Source organism: Varroa jacobsoni, unplaced genomic scaffold (genome assembly GCF_002532875.2).
Source record: "Varroa jacobsoni isolate VJ856 unplaced genomic scaffold, vjacob_1.0 scaffold_964, whole genome shotgun sequence".
In the NCBI taxonomy this organism is placed as follows: domain Eukaryota; kingdom Metazoa; phylum Arthropoda; class Arachnida; order Mesostigmata; family Varroidae; genus Varroa; species Varroa jacobsoni.
The window spans coordinates 189,558-205,100 of record NW_019213866.1 but is presented as its reverse complement, the minus strand read 5'-3'; the positions used below and the strand labels follow the sequence as shown (position 1 = coordinate 205,100).

Here is a 15,543-nt window from a genome sequence, read left to right as displayed (position 1 = left end):
ATTAAAAGTAGTAACGCATTTTGCATGTTGACTGGTTTCTCTGTAAAACGTTGTTCAATACTTTTGTCGACTACAGAAGCAATCAGAAACAATATTGTTATCACCGTTTTTAATGACCCACAAACTCAGACTTTACAGGGTTGCCAAAGTTCAAATGAACAGCCTAGTTAAAGTGGCCCAAGTTATGAAATTCACTCAAACTAAAGATCTCAGCGGTTGTCGCATTATCAAAATGGTTGTCAGGTTTACAATCTTAAGCTTATTTTATAAGTCCGAGAGACTCTAGAAGTTGCTTCGTATAGGTTTAAGTTATATGCATATTCAACTGTGTTAATTTTTATAATGGGACAAGAAACTGCATTATCCATCGTTGAATATTTTTTCATATCAAGGTATTTCTGCCATCTACAGTCATCACCTTAGGTCGTCATCACAGGCCTTACCCATGACTGTAAGCAGGCGGCAGGCGGCAGCCGACTCTGCCCTGATTCTACTGCTTGTGCTCGTTTTGCTGTGACCCAACGTCATTAATCGGGTTAAACAATTCCGCTGTTCGAGTAACTCGACGGCCGTGACCCGTTGCACTGATAATAGCCAGCCGTCAGCTTTTTCCTCGTCGTCCTTAGGGACATCATTAGCCCCCCCGTCCCCTATACAAACGCCAGCTTTTCACCACCTCCGCAAAACTCCATCCATCGGTCCGGGTTTACCCTATTTAGGAAGAATCTGCTTGGCCCCATCCTCTGTGCTTTCGTCCTACCACGAACAAACTCCTCCTGTCCGCCGCTCTAAACCCCCTTCATGTCTCACCACCTTTCTACAAAAACCCCATTTTACCCCAATGCCCATAAGTCCCAATCTTTTCGCACCTCGTGAACAGGAAGCAATGCTACTGCTGCTGCTGCTCCTAGAATCAGGGTTCTAGGTCGCGGATGGCCGAGTGCAGGAGGTACAGCGCGGGCCTCCAGGCCGAAGTGGGTCACCACAGAACGTATACATATACGACCAAAGGGCAGGCGGACCGATAGTTACCAACATAAGCGCCACCGTCTGATATTGTCGACACATTCGCGTTCGTCCGTCCATTCACCCGGACAGGCTTTCGAAAAAGGGCAAGAATGCAGTTGCTGGTGCCCCTGCTTTTCCTGGGCTTGTCGATGTAGAGTAGCAGAAACGTGGGTATTTTGCAAACGGGGGTTCGAGTGACCGACTATCGCCTGCACTATGCAGCAATAGCAAGTGTGGTGGAGGGAAAATTGAGGCAAGAAGCGTCAGACTTCAAACGACTGGAGAGTGAAATGAATGTGTTGTTGATGACACCCTTTGAGCCAGCAAACATCGGACGGGATGCCGAAAACTTCTGGTCGATTAAAAGCAAAATGCATACACCGCCACTATGTAACCACTTTACAAAGAAGATAACAGGAAACGAAGAATCAACGGATGATAAAGTTAAACTTCTCGTCTGCTCTTCTCTTGTGTAAGTACGTTCGGGATATATGTCCGTGTCAAATCCATCTATTCATGAAGGGTGCGCCATATAAGCCGAATGCGCACTCGTTTAGGCTAGAACATCATGCAGGAAACCGTTAAGGGGAATGGCTGATACAGAGAGTTAGTTATGACCATATTAATATTCTATTTAGATCAAATATTTGTTCACTAACCTTATAGCCGATGATTGAGGCGCTTGACTTAATCCTTAGACTCTCCAAGGCTGTAACAGCAACTCCAAGATGACTCAAGTGGGTTAGCCAATTTATGAGTGACGCTGAATGCGACCACGTTAGGAGTTCCTTTCAAATGCATACTAGTGAAGTAAAATTATATCCACGCATAACTTCAGCGCGCGGCTTCAATTTAAGATCTATTGTCTTATTTTTTAATTGTTCAGATGACGAGCAACGTTATTATATATATATATATATATATGTTAAAATTTTTCGTTTGATCTGTCGATTGAGGATATGCACGTCAGTGATTAAACATAAAGATGGCGTACTTCGTAACATAAACTCGAGACCATTAAAATCCTGCGTACTTTCTAGAAACTCAAGGAAAATAGAAAACAAACGTTTCTTGCTAAATTTATTACCTCACTGTATATTTTCTGTTTATATCAGGCATCATGTTTTGCACTGCAAACAATTGATTCGTATGCAATATACAATGTACAGAATGGAAGAACTGGATTAATAACTACTGACATGCTTCTTCAGTCTCAACGTCGACTGGCTGAGCCGTCCCATTTGCTCCTAAGGCTTTGGTTTGAGCTTCGTGATACTCGATTTGACCCTTCTATTGCACCGATATCCACTTCATAATATAAGTGCTTCCTCTGCTTTAGAGGAGGATTCGCTTATAACAAGCATGACGCACGTCATTGTTTCCATTGATAGTTCGGACTGCCACATTGGTCTTTGTCTTGAGTCCAGAAATCCGCTAAACGTACAAATCGACGTAGATACGTTCATAGTAAAATACTTATTTGCCTGGGGTTTCCGCTCCCCAGTACGGCCGCCAAACCTCCTGTGAACTGACAACAACGTTCGTCGCATGACTTTGCCTGCTGGGATCGTCTAGCAAAAGACTTGAGCTGAGTATGTCATTGTTATTATTGTTATGTGCGTCGACCAGGGTTCGACCAGAGTGGTCAGTCAAGCGAGTGTTGCCCAGCAAAGGGCCTTCTGACTCTTGGCTATCTTCCTGCAAGGCTTCGCTCGGCTGGGTGTATGATGCTGCGTATAGGGTTGAATAGGTATTTGTGTTCCCAACTATGGCATTGCTACATCCGCCGCTACTTCCACTGCTGCTGCTGCTTGCTAGAGGATATCCGCCGACGGCACCAAGCGCCGTTGGGTTTGTACTCGACGTAATGTTGGTTTGTTGTTGTTGTTGCTGCTGCTGCTGCTGCTGCTGTTGTTGTTGTTGTTGTTGCTGCTGCTGCTGCTGCTGCATTAACTGGTTGTACGCGAAGTAGGCGCCACTCTGAGGTAGCATACTGTGACCGTTCAAAGACGGCAATTTGTCAGTGGGGGCAGGGTTCACCCCAGAATTGATGCTGCTCGAACCTACAAATTCAGGCACCGATGTAGCCAATGGTGGCAGCTGTGAGTGTTGTGGAATCAGTGACGGTAATGTGACAGGTAGTGAGACGGGCAAACTTGAACCAGTTGGAGTGAAGTTTAAAACGTTGTCCACTTCAGAGGGCGACGGAAAGAGGCCGGGCAATGTGGGGTCGATAGATGGCGCTATGGCCAATGAAGATGGAGAAGAACGCGATGATGACAGAGGTGATGAGGTTGTCGAATCTACTGGCGGCGACGACATTAACGGCATCGACGTCTGTTGGACACCTACAGGCTGAGGAGTGTTCGCTGTAAGGGTAAGGATCAATTATAAAGAGTTCGCTAAATTAGTTCATATGGTTCAGTGTGCGGATATAGTCTTACTTTTTTAAAAAATGTCTATGCAAATATTAAGTGGAGCAGTATTGGCTCCATGGACTATGAAACGAGAATATTATGCGTCTGAAGAATCAAACCATACACAATGTCAACTTACAATTAATGGGTCCCTCTGAGACAGTATTAGAGATTCCTCCGGATAGTCCAGCGTCCCAGGAACCGAACATCGTCTGGTTGGCTGGTGGTAGGGCAGCGGGTGGTGCCGAGTTAAAGTAACTCGGGTAGGTATAACCTGGTGGGTTTGTCCATGGGCTAGTCACCTCCGGATTGCTAAGTCGGGACGAGAGGTCTGGCAGTGGCCAGGTGTCAGGGGGCGCAACGGCCGGTGTTCCTGACACAGGTCGCAAGCGAGTCGTCTTATTTCGGAAGTGACTCCATTGACGAGGCATGAGCGGATCAAAGAAGGATGTTCGTGTACCGGTCGATGGGTAAGGCCCAAACCGAAACGGTGCTTGTCCTGACAAAAACGAACGCGGTCAGAGGCATACTTGGCTCACACGGTTCGTATCTTAGATTTCCACGTACTAATTCCACTAGTATATCTACTGCATAGCCTCATCGTATTTCTCATTTCATACGCCGAAATAAGACTGTACAACTTATTACGTATCTCAATTAGTTTGCTATAATGGCTAAAAATGCCGACGACAAGACCTTTACAGACTTTAGCACAGACGTACTCTAGGGGAGCTAGTAGGTTCGGATCTCACCTATTGAAGGCTTCACAGTGTCTTAGTATAGTGCATAAGGTTCGCTAATGTTTTTGCAAAATTTAGTTATACTTAATCATCGAACTAATTAGCCATTTTACAGTAGAAACAGATAAAGCTTACTTACTTCTAGGTTCGCGGGGCCCATCCACAGTAACCTTAATCGCTTTATTGTACGTGGCAATCTGTGGCGGACTCGTGTGGATCACTATCGTTAGCGTAAAGCTCTTCCCTGAAACAGATTATGATTTTCATAGATTCAAGTTCTGCTTTATATATTTAATAATAAATGGCTTCTCAAGAAATCACAAATTGTTTGTCTTTCATTTTTAAGCATCTTCTAGACACAATAGCAAATTGTATGGAAATGCATCTGGCAGATATCCGCCTCATTCTGCATTTTATAGTACACCGACACCTGCACAAAAGTCCGTTATGTCCTGTTATGTTGTTACCATTTAGTAACGTGATAACAGGACATGGTGGCGCCACTCATGAGGTGTGTCTGTTCCTGCAGGAGTTGTTCTGTATATGAGGGCGGACTGACAGAGGCCGAGTGTACTAAAAATGAAAAGTTAATATCGTGGCCAACGGTTGGTCTATAGCAGCGCGAGTCAGTATTTCTCTGTCAGTAGAAGATTCAGTCTAATCATGGCATAAAATCGTACAAAAGATATACTTACAAGGCATAGAATATCTGTTTAATACAGCAGTTTGAGGCTTTTCGACGCTTTTCACGAAAGCTGGTTTCACATTCAGTAAATCGACTTATCCATCGTCCTGTTCTAGATTCTAAACATTTCGAGTCCTGTTTGTAGCTGTTTAAATATCAGCCTGAATAAAGCCCAACTAGCCAGAAATAGTAGTACCTTATTAATGGACCCAGAACGAGCATCGACCGTGTGGCGTTGTACCTGCTGCTTAGCGATCGCATTGCGCATTTACTAGCATTATAACAACATCCGCTTTATCTGCTGATGTAGGTTATCACCATTTCGATGAATAGATCCCGGAACTATTCAGTTCAGACTGCAGTCGGCAACATTCTCACAGAAATATTGACTCTTCTACAACAACATTGTCGAAACCTGTTCCGCTGGTCTACCGTCGGACGTCCATTATACGTATACGTATTCGATCGAACTTTACCGTTTCTAACACCCGTGGCTATTGCGTCCATTTCGATTTCTACATATGCAAGTATAGAGCAATATCAAGCTCTATATATCCAGTCGAATTTCAAACGAGAAACTCCTGTCAGCAACAATAGCCACCTATTAACATGTACATATCGTACCGGTCGTTCCGACACGTCGTTTCTCAGTTGGAAGGAATGTCCGTCACGTCTAGTTCATACACATTGTATGACCTCGTTCAACATATCTGAGTCTGAAGTTGAGGTCCAGCCATACTTCGGTTCGTGCTAAAAACCACCCGGCGCAAGTAGTGCTTACTGTTTCTCAGCGGACTCAGAAGTCATAAGATTCAAATTGTCACTTTATTACAATTTCAGTTTCAATGATTTGTAACTCCTACATGTAACAGTTAACTCGCCATCGTATACTGAGTGCCCACATCTCCAGCAGAGACTGAAGTTATTCGGCACAGCTGATGAACAAAATGCTTGAGTTGTGCATATTGCCAAAATAGAGCGTTATTTAGTAAGTAAAATAGGTATTTTTATAAAGGACAACATCTGATACTCAGTTGTATTAGAGCAGTGAAGCACCATACGGATTTCAACATTCCCTGTTTTTGGTCGCTGGCCGATACGGCTGCCAGTTTTCCTGGATCGTGCTCGATATTGCTTCTCGTCATCCTGGTGTGATTCCAAGTGCTCGATCTGATTATAGTCTAGACGTTACCGCTGGCCATAGACAGCGTCATTCGATGTGTACCAGCCGAGTCAGGCAGGCAAACAGCCTAAGCGGGTCTCAACCGAGTAACCGGCCAAGCGAACCACCACCGGTCCTGATAGGCCACTGTTGGTCAGAGTAGTACCAGCGCTTCCTGCCCCTGTACCATGACAAATCCCGTTCGCCATTGAATTCCAATGGCAACCGCGTCATGTTCAGGGCGCTTCGCACTCCCTAACTTCCCTTCCTTTTCCATTCGTAGGCTTCGCCAGCGCGAAACGTTACTGAACCGTGTCGAGCAGTTCAAACAAATGGATTTTCTCTCGCGCCACTGCGCACCTCGGTCATCTTCATCACTTCCAGCATCTAGACATCTGCCTTTTCCTTGCGTGCGCTTCCATCGAGCACAGTCGGGCGTGCGCTGCTACCAGTAACGGTGGCGCTGGTGATGGTGGTAAAGGAAGTGGCAGAACGATAAAAGGAGATGCCGTATAGAGAATGACGAAGTTGTCGGTGCAGGACCACTTTGTTCAACTACAGTTAGTATAACTGCTATAACGCAGTGCCGCGACACGCCTTCAATTCAGTATTGGTGCCGCCGCCCACACAACACCGCTTCATCTTTGCCCTATGAAAAGATCACAGTCTAACGATGAACTTGGGACCCAACATACTACATTGCTGGACCAGAACATAGTTCTGTTGGACGGCGCGTGTGTCGGACAAGAGCATCGGCACTGCGCAACATTCGACCATTGCGTGCCAATAACAAATGATTGCTAGTCCCTATCTCGTCGGACGCTCGCACTCTGAGCGTCTCTTTTCTTGCGAATCAGTAAGTCATATACCGTTGGGGTGTCGGATATACGAACACATAGACACATGCTCATATGCTAGCAATGATAGCTCAATCGAAAGCCTGCGATGCAATCCTAATTGATGAGGCAAAACTAGCCAACAATATACGTGTACAATACACGGATTATCTTTTTGCATCGGAGTGGGGCGGCTGAATGCGTGATGTCCGCAGAGATGTTGAAAGGTCCAGTATCACTATGGCGCCAATCCAGCTGGGCACAGCTCTGATTTTAGCATCTCTACGACGTTCACTTGGCTAATTCGAAACATAAGGAAGTGACCAACGTTGGTTTAGGACAAAAAAAAAATTTCGCGCTGGCTTTGCATAGGCCGAACAGCGGCATGATGGTCCTGTGTTGTAAATCGGCCATGCATGATTGTGCGCTGTTTCAATTCTATTGCCAAAGCACTGTGACGTGTATAGAAATTCGCTAAATTCAGTCGCTCAAAGATGATCCGGTGTACATCAGTTGACTTACTCGATTTTAAGAATACTATTAATTATATCTTCCAAAGAAAACACGCAATCTTAATGGTAATTCTAGTTTACCTAGGAAAGACGAAAAAATAATCTCAGAACCGTGTAGACTGGCGGTAGCTGTAGTAACAATAATAACGCAGCTACACATTCTAGAAGCTTAGTTATCGTATGGTGATGATGAAAAGTATAGCATAACCTTCCTGCTAGAAGACACAATTCAAGAATGATATCTTCGGTTTGTTCGCTTCAGCGTAAGTCTCTTCGGAGTTTTTATAGTGTCCTGAGCTACTATTCCCAGCTCTTGTCCTTGTTAGCGCTTCGCAGTGCCATGTGCAGACAAAGCGGACCTCCAGAATAGTTGAAACGACGTTGTTGTATCCATTGTGCCGTCCTTCGATATATCTGCGTCGCTGGCCGTTGCCTCTGCTTCTGCCGGGATGCGTTTGCTGTTTTGTACTATCATCTCAAAATCATCCTGTCTTTCTCCGACACACTAAACATTAAGCGGTTCGATAGCAGGCAGACGATAGCGAGACGCGGAATCGGAGCTATTACAAAATAAATACATCAGCTGTGACCCGCATTGTTCGTAACTACTCAGTTTAGGGAAGGGGGTCCTCTAAAGAGGGCGTTAATGATTCGACTTTTGAAAGTAGCAAGCACTTTGTAGCGTGTGTCGCTTGCCGATTTCACAGGTTCACGCATCCTGGAGGCAGACGCTATATATATATATATATATATATATATATATATATATGTATATATATATAGATGATACATACATTTTGCGAACGCAAACGCACTTAGAAAGGTACAACAATGTCTCATTCAGTAAGGGTAGTCTGACCGAGAGGGATGGGGAGGCATACGAAGCAACCGTTTGCATTTACAGGATACTGGCCAAGACTAGCGGGGTATTTTAAAATCTGTAATCTACCGCTCCCAAATAACGTATGTATAAGCCAGTCTCAGTTAGCGACAGGTTGTCGAGAAGAAGCATGAGCCTTGTGAGCGACGCCTATGTGAAAAGGTATAGCTAAATGATACACAAACACCGGCTATAAACAGTACGAACACTACATGCTTGAGATGACCGTCTAACTCAGTGACTTCGCAGGAAGAAAAGTCTATTCTCACTTGGCCTTGCCTGTCATACTAGAGACATTCAGGGGACTTTATAGCCAATGTGAGTAATCCTGCTTCATCACGTGTTATTGAACTAGAGATATGTCATACTTCGCTCTATGATTGCCAAAGACCTTCCTGAAGTGCTCTTAGGCTCTAGATGTTTTTCAGTTTCCTCTTGCCCGCAATACACTGTTACAAGGAGCGTATGAATCAAAGGAATCATCTCCTGAGTCCGTGTTCAAATGAGAACAATTATGTTCTGCTCCTTTCTTATTCGAGGTTCATCTTTTCTTATCTGCAGGTCCAGCAGTAACCTATTTTCGAGATCCTCAACTTCCAGCTAATAGATTCAGACTAATCACTAGCTGCATTGTTTTAGCTATTTTTAGCAGAACCGTTAATTCTGATTGATAAGAATAAGAGGAATAAATACGTACAAATATGACAATATAAACGATTTAACATAAATCGAACTATTATCTCTAGGAATATAGGCAATTTCAACTCTAGCCGTGATTTTTAGCCGAGGGCAATTAGTCAATCGTAAACTGGAGTGCTATTAAAGATGGATACTGACATGGGGCAATACGGGAGCAAATGTCTAAGCCCAGTGTAACAACGATGAGCCGATCAATACATTCGAGTAGCTTCGGTGTCAAAGATGCTGTGAAGTGCCGTTGATAATCTCAGATGTTGCAGTGTACCGGAAAGGTGGTCTCTCCATGATCGATCCTCCATGGGGTATTTACAATATGGAACACTTGAATATTTCAAGAGTTTTTTGCTCATAAGGTTTTTGCCTTCCACAGTATCTATGATGTACCTGTGGCCGACCCAACACCAGCAGGTATGTTGCTTTTCGCTGTCAAACCCACTCTTAGTAGATGATGAACGCGCTGCCTACAACTGAGTATAATGGTTTTTATTTTTTTTTTTTGTTTAGTGTCAGGTTTATACTGACTGTAAAACGTTACACATGTTAAACTCCGAATCTATGGCTGCACGAACGCTACCGCATAGATATCGAAACTTGATGTTTTATTTATATGAACAAATACTTCATCTGTATAACTCGATTTCCTTTTTTCTATTTGCATGTCGGGCCTGTTCGAGAATTAATCGAGACCATCACTTGAGAACTCAAATCTTGAAAATTATACAGGATGACTTAAAAAATATATACACGGTTGAAATAATCATTACTTTATTTGCAAATTATTAATCTACGTAAAACGTATACTCTGATTCCTAGAGCAAGCGTTTGAACGTACGATCGTTCTGGTCACGGAGGTGTTACTTGCTCAATTCCTAAATTCAATGATAGCTTTGAAATCTTTCAGTATCGTTGGTACTCTGGCGTTGCAAGAAAACTCTTTAGATCTGAGGAACGAGCAAGGTATTCTATAGAATCTCTCCGCCCAAGATTTTTATTAATAGATGCCTGTACACTATGACGATGGGTGTGCAGGTGCTCCATTCGGTTAGCAATAAGATGTCTCATCTCTGGTAAGGTCCTTCCGAGTCCGTAGTAAACAGAGTCTTCTGGCAGTAAATTTAAATAATTCGCTTAAAAAAATGGTCAATTGAGTTACATTAGATACGTATATATATATATATATATATATATATATATATATATAGATTTTTTGGGACTATATATATATTGTTTCCAATAAATAAATAAATTACACCTTCAGCCTCTCCTAGGCACTACTAGATGCAGTTGAAGCTCAAGGTTCATGGCTATTGTATTTGCCCAAAGCAGTGGACTGGCGAAGCGGAATGCCCCTGTGATCTGAGCATGTAACAAGCGCATCAGCAGCTGAATGGATAACTGAATGCAACGACAACACCAGCTACATCAACATTTCAAAACAAAGCGCTCGTTCTTCCCCGAACAGACTTTTGCTGCGCGCAGTCATGCTGTCCTATTTGAACTCGGGTCACAGCGCCGCTAGCAGCAGCAGCAGCAGCTGCTGGAGAGAAGCCAGCATCTTGCAAACCATCCAATCATATGTGAGGTGACTGGTCGTGCCTGTGTGTCCGTTAGTACCCCCCGCCGTGATCGACTAAACGGAGTCAACAAGCGAAAAATTGCCCCTTAGGGAGTCTGGCTTGTTTTCGCCTGGCGTTTCTGTGGGCTGGGTCCAAGCTGGAGCTAAGCTGCGCAAGCCACCCGGTGCACAATGCTGGAAAATGTTGCTCTTAGGCCGTTCTTGAGTTTTACTTTATACAATACTCTGTCGCCACAGAGCAGCGGCTCTTCACTGATGACTACTGCAATGACACGGGCATGATTAATGGTGGCCAAAGCGTCAGTTAACCCGATACGCAGGCCACTCCTTGATACCCACTGAAGTCCTGACGCAGGCAACACGCTGTTGACTGAGCCGGGACCTTTCAGCTATTCTACTTCGATGGAGAGGGAGAGGAAAAGAAAGAAACATGTACGTAAACACGCAACGAGGAGGATGCATATCTCGGGTCGGCTTGGGCTTCGTTAGGTAGAATGGATCAGTGGCTAGTAGAGCGCATTTGCACATTTTTAAATGCACGCCATAAAAACATCTAGCTTACAGCACATTTGGAAAAGTTAATTCTCGCGCATGTACAGATAGCATTTCGCGTAGACGCATCAATTGCAATAGTAATCCTTGCTGCAGGTCGGGTTGTTTTCGTTGCATTTGGCCGAGGGGGGCTATCGAGATCGTGATATTGGGGCTGGATTCTGCTGTCTTACACAGTGATGAGAAAAATCATGTATCTCTAAAAAATTCTCATTATAAGGTGGGTGGTGTAGACTTGTTATCCTTAAAAACTCCGCCATTGACATCGACGGTCGATTTTCAACATCGCCGGACTATGCAACCGGAGAAACGGAATGCGTGCATCTTGCGTCCGTCACTACCTGTCAGTAAGACAAGTCGTCTGCACAAAACAGAAGCATCTTGTAAGCAGTCTGACTGGTAGATCTTCGTTTGATTTTTCATCTAGCTCAGCCGTCGTTCAATGAGAGCTGCTGGCGGCGCAGAAATCGCTAACCGCAAACTTCCTTGAAATGAAGAAGTTTTTCAACTCGTTAAAAAATTCACCCTGAACGTAGCCGACTGCCTTCCTAGACTTCGAGGTTCGGGCTCGATGCTTTTCCCGCGAGCGAACGGCGGAAGATCAGCCAGCCTCCAAAGAAGTTGTAAATCAAAACTACGGCGAACGATCTAACAAGGGCAGCCAAATTGAACCCTTCTACTAAATATAGCCTCACATATCCGATAATGTCTATCTAAAATTTCGACGGATCTTCTAGGCGAAGGCCGCATATTGCGTCACGTGGAAACAAAGAACATCCCCGTTAAATCGACCAGTGGTGATATGCAGCGACGCAATAGTCCATTTAATTAGCATGTTATATTTTTTTTGAGCTCTTACGATTCAGCCTTTGATCAGGGCTCGATACCACAGACTGTAGAAGCCAGAATATTGTACAGTGGAAACGCTTACCTCGATTTTGTCATTGGCGCCAACCCAATGATGCTTCCGCGTCATAGAATTCGACCGTTTATTTTACTGAACTTGTGAGACGGAACAAAACTAGAAACAGATTTGTAAATACTGTGTTTGTGTTCGGCTTCAGGCAAATCTGTTATGTTTGCTCAGTTTCGTTGAACGTAATCTATAGTGCAGGTCAAGGCAATCTTTTTTTCAAAGGCTTTTCTTCTGTATAATTGATTACTTAGGTTACGGTTACGCACTGTAAATCCCGGTAAGTTTGCGTACTTTAACTTGAAAAGTTATGAATTTGAAAAGAAAAAAAATAATCAAAATTACATTTAAATTGAAAGGGAAGCGTGACAACCTGGGCCCCCACTCTATTGCTCAATAAAATAACACATACACGAAAGCATTTTTTCATTCATCTTAATGCCCTCGTTTATTCCCATTGCGCTAACGAGTCCTCGTAATCACCTCTTCGACACGGCCTTACCCCCTCCCCCTCCCCCACTAGAGGATCTAGCTGGAGCGGATCTTGCTGGATTTATGATCTGTAGTTTCTCAAATGATTTGTAGTAACCATACGTCATGGTAATCGTTTGCAAGTTGAACCAGTAATGGCCACATGCGTATGTTTACCATGGCAACGTATTTGAAGGGGTGCGCGTTAGCCATCCTGACCACACTATATCCTATGTGAAAGAGGTATAACTGAGAAAAAATGTCCACAGATGTGACAGACACTTGTATGATACACGTTCGCATACAGTCGTAATTTTCTTTTCTACCTTTCGTCGCAGGGAATGCTTCTCGTCTTTCCCCAATGCCATTTTTACTGGAAACTCTCAGAGAGCTAACTTAAAAGTGCCTTCCCTCCGCTTCATGCGCCAACGCAATTTTTGCATGTCGAGCCGCGTAGATGGCTACACAAGAAAAGAAAATAGGAAAAATATTTGCCCTCTATCAGGTTCATTATCAGATAGAGGGGTTCAATGTAACCGCACACAACTGTGGGTCGGATCTCGAAGTTAAATCCGTTTGACGATCTGACATAGTTTCCGAGTTGACTTTACATGGATCATACAAAAATGATTGCTATCTATTGGCGTGCGTAGCTCCGCCAAATGTGTGAAGTTCGTTGTTCAATTGAATTTTTGCTGATGATGGCTGAATAAAGCTTTTGACTGTATCATCACAGTTCTGTTATTGTTTTGACTAGAAAAAAGAGCAAAGTCGGACGTGAATTCATTGAATCGAAGTCGGCATTGTATTTAGTAGAATCATAAATTGTTAAATGCATTACAGACAGACGAATATGTTAGGTTAGGTTAGGTTTATTATTATACAAACCGAATCCAAAAATGTTCAGCCCATGAATGGCTTCAAGCGCGTGAAGTGAGAGGAGCCGAACTCAATTAACCCGGCATAAACATCAACCGAATCAGTGTAGTATGTGCCAAACGATGTATATGAATAGTATACAGCCGGTTCGTTGACGATAACCACCTCGATGACCTTCTCATATTTTGCTTCCGGCACCTAACTAGTTGAGAGTGGCAGCAGCTTTTAGATTTTCCCAATTCAACATGGCTCGAAAAGCCCGCCGTCGTCTGCATGTACGGGTATAACCAACATCAGTTACTACCGATTTGTCATTGAGCATTTCGAATCGAACCGTACTTACCTCTTCCGCTGCGGCCGACGAAACGAAGATCATTGAACTTTGCTACCGAGCCCTTCATCGTGGCTATGGCGTTTCGTAACTCTGGACAACAGTTTTCGTCATTGCCTGCCGTTATCGAGACCTGCGTATTATCAGGTACGTCTCCACTGAGTGACAGTATACGAAATGCTGACGGCAATGATTTGTTACTCCGCCAATGTGCCGGCAGCTGGGAGCAGATTATATTGGGTGCTCCAGTTCGAGTTAATTCCTTGTGATGAATCAATATCTTGTTGAGGTACTCCTCGTATGGTAACGTTGCTTCTTCCATTTTTTCTATCAGTCGCCCCGTGGACTGGCGCATTTTCACCGAACTTTATCGAGCGCAATGTCGAGTTTCAATGGGGATTCTGTTTGTTTCGTAGTCGAACACGTCGTTCTCTCCGAGCGCCTCCCGGTCCTCCCCTTCAAAGGCAATTATTGAGCAGCTTAAACACCATACAGGCAAACCAATGCTAGCGAAACGTGCTTGAAAAAAAGTTATAATGATGCTGTTAAGAGACCAACGTTAAGCCACACGTTAAAACTTCGTATCGTTGTCACCATATAAAAACGCACTTAAGGTCCTTGTTTGTTTTGGTAATTTGATTAATAGGAACTTCGCTCAGTTCAGCTTTCGGAAGACTTATTCCGGTGTCGCTTCTGCGACGGAGTCGATGCTGAAGCACAATTCCACAGTTCACTAACACGCACTACGACCTATCGGCATTAACTACCGATCACCTCGTATCGGTTATTATTGCCGATCAACCGCTCGTTTCTACGGCAGAGTTTACCCGCGTCACGTTCAACTCGCGTGCAGCTACTACTCTGCCCTGCGCCGTCGTCGGCAGTAGGAGGTCGTACAGAAACTAGGTGGAGAGGGCTAGCGCGGTCTCTCGAAGAGGCCACGGTGACATCACAGCCGCGGCGGACCAATGGGAGAGCAGCGCTCTGTGGGTTGGTGGCTGGCTAACTGAACCACGACCAGTGGCTTGAGGCGAGCCTCAGGCCCACCACCGAACTTGGGGCACTTAGGGCCTGCAGCCCTCACAGTAAAGCGTGTGGCTAAGAGAGGTGACCAGCCAAGGGTTTGTGGAGATAGGGGCACGTCGCGGCAACTCTCGCGGCAGCGACTATGTGACAGTGTGCGGGAAGCCTCTGGCAGGTCGCCGCTGATAAAGGCCACGCACCACCGTCAGCCACCGAGCTGGCGGTCGAAGTAGTAGTAGCAGCGGCATCATCGTAACCGGCGACCGTCGTGGTGGCCGCGGCTGCGGAGGCGGGCGGAGCAGATCGGAGCAGAGAGGAGCAGGACGATGCAGCAGCCGAACTGCCACCACTACTCATGGTGGCGACGGTGGTCGCCATCGTTGTCGTGATGGTGCTAGCCATTGTCGCGGCGACAATGACGGCGACAGCAGCGGTGATGGCGGTGGTATATCGTGCTTGGGTGACCGGCCGCGTTTTTGAGGTTGGCACACGCAAGCGGATCAGTACTACCGGCACGGGCTGGTCTGCCGTAATGTGGTGTGGCCTGGTTCTACTAGGCTGTTTGCCACCCGCCCGCTGGTGGCAAAACAGGAAAGGCGCCTGAGAGGAAATTTTGTGTGCAATGGTCTGCTGCCCCCTGCTTTCTTTCCCGGCCTTCGGAAAGAGGCGAAGCAAGGGGTTCGGATAGGGTAATGCTAAAGCAAACCGGCAAATGGAGGATTGTAGCTTCTTTCAGGCAAATCGTAGCGACAAAATGAAAGTGTTGAAGGCAGGAAAAGCCCAATCTGTAGTCGTGGTAATAGTAACGATGCCAGTGATGGTGGTCGACGTAGGGGCAAATGTTGGTGGTCAAAATGTT

The 15,543-nt window shown here is 45.0% G+C and overlaps 1 protein-coding gene across 1 annotated transcript; it reads right to left on the bottom strand.

Annotated features, from left to right (window-relative positions):
• Positions 1-2,071: 2,071 nt before the first annotated feature.
• LOC111265372 (uncharacterized) lies at positions 2,072-14,514 on the bottom strand. The gene is made up of 4 exons (XM_022841967.2): positions 13,674-14,514; positions 4,305-4,409; positions 3,565-3,924; positions 2,072-3,377 (listed from the first exon to the last, which is right to left on the bottom strand). Exons 1-4 carry the CDS (start codon positions 14,014-14,016, stop codon positions 2,485-2,487), a joined length of 1,701 nt encoding a protein of 566 aa, XP_022697702.1. The 5' UTR covers positions 14,017-14,514; the 3' UTR covers positions 2,072-2,484.
• Positions 14,515-15,543: the final 1,029 nt, after the last annotated feature.